The sequence below is a fragment of the Crocuta crocuta genome, unplaced genomic scaffold (assembly GCF_008692635.1).
Source record: "Crocuta crocuta isolate KB4526 unplaced genomic scaffold, BGI_CrCroc_1.0 scaffold6, whole genome shotgun sequence".
NCBI classification, from domain to species: Eukaryota; Metazoa; Chordata; class Mammalia; order Carnivora; family Hyaenidae; genus Crocuta; species Crocuta crocuta.
In genome coordinates, this window is record NW_027531917.1 from 4,708,564 (window position 1) to 4,717,806 (window position 9,243).

The window sequence follows — 9,243 nt, forward strand, 5'->3', positions numbered from 1 at the left end:
CTAAACCAGCAGAAGGAAAGCAATAATAAAGATTAAAGGATAAATAAATGATACAGAAACAGACAAAAACCAACAGAACAGATTAATGAAACCAAGAGCTGGTTCTTTGAAAAAACAATAAAATTGATAAATCTGTAGCCATACTTATCAAGAGAAAACAGAAAGGACTAAAATATAAATCACAAATGAGAGAGAAAAAACAAGAAACACCACAGAAATACAAATAATTATGAGAATATTATGAAATTTATATGCCAACAGTTGGACAACCTAGAAAAAATGGATAAATTCCTGGAAACATATAACCTACCAAAAGTTAAAAAGGAAGAAGTATAAAAATTGAACAGATTGATTATCAACAATGAGATTGAATCAGTAATCAAAAAACTTCCAACAAACAACAGTCTACCCAGAGAGCTTCATATGCGAATTCTACCAGATGTCTAAAGAAGAGTTAATACCTAGTCTTCTCAAACTATATCAAAATATAGAAAAGGAAAGAATACTTGCAAAGTCATTCTATGACTTTGAATAAATTGATCACCATGAATAAATATTACTGCTTTATTTCACTTAATTTTTCTTCTGAACCATTTATCAGTACCATTCAGAAGAATGTTAACATTCAGTCAAAAAAAGAGAGAGACACCTCAAATTGAAATATGTCAGTGCTCTAGATGATCTATTAGGCCAGCATTATTCTGGTACCAAAACCAGATAATGACACCAGAGAGAGAAAGAGAGAGAGAGAGAGAGAGAGAGAGAGAGAACTATAGGCCAGTATCTCTAACTGAGGAACATAGATGTAAAAGTCCTCAGAGAGAGAGAGAGAGAGAGAGAGAGAGAGAGAGAACTACAGGCCAGTATCTCTAACTGAGGAACATAGATGTAAAAGTCCTCAACAAAATACTAGCAAACCAAACCAAATACATTAACAGTCATTCACCATGATCAAGTGACATTTAATCCTGGTTTTAAAGGATTGTTCAGTATTCCCAAATCAATCAGTGTGATAGATACATCACATCTAATAAGAGAAAGGGTGAGAACTATGTTCATTTCAATAGACATACAAAAAGAACTTGACAAACTATAATATCCATTCTTGATGAAAAACCTCAACAAAATAAGCTTAGAGGGAACATACCTCAACATAATAAAGACCATCAATGAAAATCTAACAGCTAACATTATCCTCAGTGACGAAAAACTGAGAGCTTTTTCTCTATGATCAGGAATAAGAAAAGGATGTCCACTCTTATCATTTTCATTCAGCGTGGTACTGAAAGTCCTAGTCATGCAATCAGACAATAACAACAACAAAATAAAAGACATCCACATTGGTAAGGAAGAAGTAAAAAATTCACTATTTGTAAATGACATGATTCTATATATAGAAAACCCAAAAGACTCCAACAAAAACCTGCTAGAGCTGATAAACTCTAGTAAAGTTGCAGGATACAAAGTCAGTGTAAAGACGTATGTTTCATTTGTATGTACCAATAATGCAGCAGCACAAAGAAATTGAGAAAATAACCCCATTTACATCAGCAACCAGAATAACACACCTAGGAATAAATTTAACGAAAGAGATGAAAGACCTGTTCTCTGAAAACTATAAGACATAGATGAAAGAAATTGAAGAAGACATAAAGAAATGGAAATACTCCATTGTCTATGCTACCCAAAGTAATCTACCAATTTAATGCAATCCCTCTCAAAATACCAAAAGCATTTTTCACAGAGCTAGAATAAACAATTCTAAAATTTGTATGGAACCACAAAAGACCCTGGATAGCCAAAGCAATTTTGAAAAAGAAAAGCAAAACTAGAGGCATCACAATTCCAGCCTTCAAGTTCTATTACAAAGATGTATTCATCAAAACAGTATGGTACAAAAATGAAACAGAATAGAAAATCAGTGGAACAGAATAGAAAATGTAGAAATCAAATCACAATTAGGGGTGCCTGGTAGTTCAGTTGGTTAAGCATCTGACTCTTGATTTTGGCTCAGGTCATGATCTCACCGTCATGAGATTGAGCCCTGCACCATCTGGCTCTGCATTGACTGTGTAGTCTGCTTTAGATTCCCTCTCTCCCTTTCCCTCTGCTTCTCCCCTGCTTGTATGTTTGCTTTCTCTCTCTCTCTCAAAAAAAATAAAATACTATGTGTGTGAGTGGGGAGGGTGTGAATGGAAAAAAAAACCCTCTGTATTCTCCCCTCAATTTCACTATGAACCTAAAGCTGTCCTAAAATAATAAAGATTTCTTAAAAATAAAAAAAATAAATAAAATAAAATAAAAACCACAATTACATGGTCAATTAATCTCAACAAAGGAGGCAAGAATATGCAATGGGAAAAAGACAGTCTGCTCAACAAACGAAGTTGAGAAACTGGAAAGCAACATGCAAAAGAATGAAACTGGACCACTTTCTTATACCATACACAAAATAAATTCAAAATGGATGAAAGACCTAAATGTGAGGCCTGAAACCATAAAAATCCTAGAACACAGCCAGTAATCTCTCGGCCATCAGTCATAGCAAGTTTATTTTCTAGATACGTCCCCAGAGGCAAGGAAACAAAAGCAAGAATAAACTATATGGACTACATCAAAATGAAAATCTTCAGCATTGCAAAGAAAACAGTTGACAAAACTAATAGGCAATCTATGGTATGGCAGAAGATATTTGCAAATGATATATCTGATAAAGGATTAGTATCAAAAGAACTTACACAACTCAGCACCCCCAAAGCAAATAATCAAATTAAAATATGGGCAGAAGATGTGAACAACCATTTCTCCAAAGACATGCAGATGCTCATCAACACTTATTATCAAGGAAATGCATATCAAAACTGCAACGAGATACCACCTCACTCCTGTCAGAATAGCTAAAAATCAAAAACACAAGAAACAATAGGTGTTGGTGAGGATGTGGAGAAAAATAACTTACACTCTTGGGGACAAAGCAAACTGGTACAGCCAATGTGGAAAACAGTATGGAGGATTCTCAAAAAGTTAAAAGAGAAATGCACTATGATCTAGCAATTGCACTATTGGGTGTTGACCCATAGAATACAAAAATACTAATTCAAAGGGATACATGCACCCCTATAATTATAGCAACATTATTTACAATAGCCAAGATATTGAAGCAGCCCAAGTGTCCATTGACTGATAAATTGATACAGAAATTATATATATATAATATCTTATATATTATATATTACACACACAATGGAATAGTATTCAGCCATAAATAAAAACGAAATCTTGCTTTAGCATGGATGGTGCTAAAGAGTATTATGCTAAAAGAAGTCAATCAATGAGAGAAAGACAAATACCATATGATTTCACTCATATGTAGAATTTAAGAAACAAAACAAACAGCAAAAGGGGAAAAAAGAGAGTGAGAGATACAAACCAAGAAACAGACTTTTAATTATAAAGAACAAATGGATGGTTACCAGAGGGGAGGTGAGTTGGAGGATGGGTAAAATAGGTGATGAAGATTAAGGAGTGCACTTGTGATGTGCACTAGCTGAATAAAATAAAACTGTAAAAAAATAAAAATAACTAAAATAAGAGAGCTTATAAAAAATAAGTAATTATATTAGTGGCCTAAAAGAATAAATAAAATATGTGCAGTGTCTCAAACAAGTGAGCATTTCTGTCTTCTGTGTAATCTGAAAATGCATTAAGGAAGCTGTAATATTTAAGAATGACCTTGAAGAAAGGACACTATTTCAACTGTATGTGAAGATAGTACACTTGAAGAAGGATTCTCTGTGGAGAGACCATATGAACAAAAACATATCAGGAGGAGGAGGAAGGAGCAAGATGGCGGAGGAGTAAGGAGCTCCGTACTTGCACTCGCGCCCATACATCACACGGAAAAGATCTGAAGCCATTGGAAACCTTACAAAACCTGAGAGATTGGGAGAAAAAGGACGCAGAATCCACTGAGAGAGCCTTCTAACGTGAGTGCGAACTGGGGAAGATAAAATCGGGCCGGGATCGGAGACTCCAGGGTGGGAGGCGATCCCCCTCTACCCTCTACGGGGAGTGAGAGGGGAAAAAGAGAGAGTCCGAAACAGAAAAACCTCCGCTCGGTGCATAGAAAGACTGTACTTGCCAAATACCTGCGAGGTCCGGTCCCCTCGCGCCAACTGGTCCCGGGGGAGCTGAGCACACAAACTGCTTCTTTGTGCTGGCTCCTGGCGGCTGGACTTCAGAGTGGTGGCGCGCCTGCCGCCATTGTAGCTCCTGGGCGGCTGGGGCCCCTGAAAGAGCCACGCGGACACCGGGCGTCCGCGCTCCTGGCTGGCTGGAACTCGAGAGGGAAGGCAGAGAACTAAAAACTGGGAAATTTGCCGGTGAGTTCGTGTTTCGGGTGACGAGCCATAGAGGGAACCTGGTTTTCCTCACTCCAGGGGGCTCGGGCTCAGTGCACTCGGCAAGCAAGCCCCCGCCCAAGCTCACCAGCCCGACCCACAGAAGGAAGCAGCGATTCTGACTCCACCCCCAGAGCTTGGCAGGGGGCCTGGAATTGCCCCAAGAGGGTTACCTGGGAAGCTGAGTCTATGGCAATTTCAGCAGGGCGCGTGGACTGGGATTTGGAGAATGGAACTGGCCTGGGTTGAAGAGTGCAACCAACTTTGGATGCACCCCGGGTACAGGGAGTTTACACGCCCAAAAAAACGAGGTGCAGCGCTTGGTTCAAGAAGGGACTGGAGCACCGTCACTCTCCTCCCCACAGCCGCCAAGGCAGAACTCCCGCCTGAGGCATTGGATCATGCCATGCCCATCCCTGCTTAAGAGCTGCCCTCCTCCCCCCCTTTTGTTTTTCTTTTTCTTCTTCTTTCTCTTTTCTCTCTTTTTTCCCCAGAACACTGACCTGATTAACTCTGGTCGCCAGCTTGCTTAAACAGTCACAATGAGTCCATTCTGTAAATGTAAATTCTACACCTACCGACATTTTAATCTCTTTCTCTCAGGAGTAATTAGACTATATAGTTTCTCTGGATAATTCCAGCATCCTTCTCTCACCTATCCAACCATATTCTACCCTTTACCTCTTTGAAAAAAGCTTCTTATCCCTTCTGCCTGTTCATTCTATTTCCAATTTTGCCTCATCCCGCCCTGCCTTCTCTCTCTTTCTCTATGCTCTTCAACCAGCACTGCATATACACGGCTATTTAACTGTAGCTGGGAAATCCAGGTATATGCTTTAAACCGTTCTTTGTCCATCGGTTATCTTCTTTTTTTTCCTCTTTCCTTTTCCCCTTTTTTGACCCATTTATGTACTTTATACTCCATATTATTCGCCCTCCCTGCTCCATCTTTTCTCTTAACTTTTTCGTTTTCCCTCTCGCTTTGCATGTTAGTTGAATCAGCCTGTGCGTTTGTGTGCTCCTGCTCCCTGTGTGTTTGTCTGTCTGTTTTCTTTAACAGAGCTACCTCAAGAAATAAGCCAGAGTACACAAGGTGGAGAGTCCCAAATATCACTACAAATAGGAAAATAAAATAACCAAGGTCCCAACAAGAGAGACCAAGAGACACCATTCAAAAAACACTCTCTGAAAGGATAGGCCCTGGAAAGTCAAAGAGTCTTCTTGGATATACCAGCGCTCATAGAAACAGAGAGCATAACAGGTCTTTAAAACCAACAAGAGCCGGAAAGCTAACTAAAATGACGAAACGAAAGACCTCTCCTCCAAAGAAACTCCAAGAAGAAATGACAGCTAATGAANAAACATTGGAAGTGTACAGACTTTTAGTAACTTAGAAGTTCAATAGAATTGTGAGGAAAGAGACTTATGTATCAAATCAAGATTTTATTGGGAAGTACCTCAAATACTGTCATGGTCACAAATGCAGAATAATATATGGAAAGAGGTAGACATGTTTATATATCATCTATATATCATATCACCTGTACATATATGTGAACATAAAATATATACATATGCATATGTAGATTTCTACATATGTATGCTTTATATACACATAAACTGGTAGATACGACAATCCGTGAAAAGTTATTCAAGAGGGATATACTGAATCAGATTTCTGTTTATGAAGAATAATCTGAAAGCAATGTTTATGAAATAAGAGGATATCAACAGGATGTTTGAGAAGTAATAAGAATATTACAAAAGGCAGATGTGAGTTGTTTTCATGTGTGAGCCTCAGTGGTTTCAATAGGGTTGTATATGGAATTAGTCGTGAGAGAGGAAGGGCAGGGGTAGACTGAAATTGGATCCCTCATTATACTTTTTTGCCTGTGTTCACTCAAACACAACATTGACTCCACTATGGAATGAAATGTGATGTGAGTCTTCAGGCTACACAGCTGTATGACTGCCAAAGGTATTATATTCAAATTCTTGTCAGAGGAATTACACTATTACAGTGCTTAATGCTTTTCTGAAGCCACATTGAAAACATACAAACATACAAAATATGTTTTCTTAATTATTATAGTATGACAGGAACACTTAATTAAAATTCTTTCTATATTTTGAATAAAATACACACATATTTAGATGGTTATTAGTATTCCGACCTTAAATCACTTGAATACTAAGGCAATTATAACTGCAAAAACTTTAAACACTAATCAACAAATAGCAACATCTAGTCTGCACAGTTTTGTGTAATTTTAATGGAAGAAGTACAGATATTAGTAGCATGAGTACTAAGTATTTCTTTTTAGCATTTTTCTCAGCGAATCTATGACTTTCTTATTTCTCAGGCTATAGATAATTGGGTTTAACACAGGAATTATGACAGTGTAAAATAGAGAGTCGATCATATCTTGACCATCTGCCTGTGCAGATCCTGGGCGCACATACATGAAGAGAAGGGGGCCATAGTATAAAGAAACAGATAAAAGATGGGCTCCACAAGTAGAGAAAGCTTTCCTTATGCCTTGTAGAGACTTCTTTTTTAAAATTGTAAAAAGAATTAGTGTGTAAGAGACAAGAACAGTCAAAATGGTGAATACTTGTATTGACCCAGAGAAAATAAATACCATCAGAATATTAATAGAAGGGTCAGTACAAGAAATCTTAAACAATGGTATAATGTCACAATAAAAGTGATGTACTACGATGGAATTGCAGAAGGTTAATCTGAATAACAAAGCATTATGAATTATAGCATGAAGAAGACCACCTGAAAATGACAAAACTAACAGCCGGATGCTTACTGTACTGGACATGATTACTGGATAAAGTAATGGCTGGCATATGGCCACATAGCGATCATAAGCCATTGTTGCCAGCAGAAAGCATTCCGTGGTTGCACTGATTGCAAAGGAAAAAAACTGTACCATGCATTCAGAGAGAGAGATCATCTTACTCTTGGCAAAGAAGTTGACCAGCATCTTGGGGGTCACTGTGGATGACATCCAAGCATCCACAAATGCCAAACTCCCAAGGAAAAAGTACATGGGGATGTGAAGCTGAGGATCATTCCATATGAGAGCAATCAGACCAAGGTTCCCCACAATGGTGAGAAAATAGATAACCAAGAACATCAGGAATAGGGGGATTTGCCACTGTGGTTCATATGTGAGTCCTGTGAGAATTAACTCTGTCAGCAGTGTTGCATTTTCTTTTCTCATGTTCTCACTGGGTGTTGCCTGAAATGAAATGGAATACATGTTTTAAATGTCAATAAGAATTTATAATGTGAAAATATGGGGAGGAGATTTGAGATACAACTATGCACATCAGAATGCCCTTTCAGTTTTGTGTATTACCTATGTAATAGATGGAATCTCTTTTGGGGACTAGAAAATAAATTTAGTTGCACTTTCAAAATGTGGCACAGTTAACAGAATTGAGAAAATGAAAGGCGTTGCACATATGTGCTAAATTTATGGGATAGGATTGCCTATGAAAAGCAAAGTCTATGTCTGGGACGTGGTTGTAGGGTGAAGGGAAAAGAAACTTGAAGAGCCTGGGATATAAATTGAATTGAATAGCCCAGGAAAGATCTTGAACATTATTCATCAGGGAATAAGCATTCACTGAAAATGTAAGAGAATGGAGTGGCATTGTAAGATTCTTTTTCGAATATATGTGGTAGTGTAAAAAATAGGCTGCAGAGAGAAGAAATTGAGGTCAGGAATACTAGTCAGGAAGATATTACTGCTATCCACTGGTTCTCGACCCAGTTTACACATTGGAATTCTCTGAGGAACTTTTTATTCAAAATATAGATTGTGAATTTTTATTTTAGAATTAGATTTAGTGGGTCAAGAATTAATTCTAATAATCTGCATTTTAGACTTGCTTCTCAAGTGATTGAAATACATATGACATAGCTAGTTCATGGGTGAAATCACACTGGTAATGATAGGAAAGATGAAGAGAGAGGTGGAAAAGAGTTCAAAATGTAGACACACTACTTCTGTGACATATTGGAGGTGAAGGAGTGGTCAGTGAAGAGTAGAGGAGTCACTTGGTAACTGAATAGATTTCATGTACCCAAACAAAATGACAACACTAATTTGAAAATGTACATGCACCACTATGTTTATTGCATCATTCATTATTTAGAATGGCCAAGATATGGAAGCACCCTAAGTGTCCATCTATAGACAAATGAATAAGCAAAATGTGGTATGATATATATACACACACATATACACACAATGGATATATATATATGTATATATATATAATACACACACTATATATATATACACATATATGTACAGTGGAATATTATCAGCCCTAAAAATAAGATCAGACCATTTGATACAACAGGAATGGACACAGAGGCCATTACACTAAGTGAAATAAGTCAGACTGAGAAAGACAAATATCATCTTATTTCACTCATATTGGAGTCTAAAATAATGAATAAACAAAGAGCAGAATCAAGCCTATAAACAACTTGTTTGTCAGAAAGGGGGTGGGCGAAATGGGTGAAAGGAGTGGGAGATATAAGCTTCCATGTATGGAATAAATAAGGGAATAAGTCACAGCATAAGGAATATAGTCAATGATTTTGTAATAGCAATGTATGGTGACAGATGGTAGCTATGCTTTGGTGGACATAGCACAAGGTATAAACTTTTCAAATCACTATGTTTTACACCTGAAACTAATGTGACATTGTGTGTTAACTACACTCAAATTTTTAAAAATTTATTGAAATTAGGATGCAGTGCCAGTGTGTAGAGAGAATGTCCTCTGAACATTGAAGTGATATATACTTTGT

General features: G+C 37.4%; 1 protein-coding gene across 1 annotated transcript; it reads right to left on the bottom strand.

Moving 5' to 3' along the window:
* Window positions 1-6,706: 6,706 nt before the first annotated feature.
* Window positions 6,707-7,636, bottom strand: LOC144240521 (olfactory receptor 5H2-like). The gene has a single exon (XM_077774897.1). It carries the CDS (start codon window positions 7,634-7,636, stop codon window positions 6,707-6,709), a length of 930 nt encoding a protein of 309 aa, XP_077631023.1.
* Between the last annotated feature and the right edge of the window lie 1,607 nt (window positions 7,637-9,243).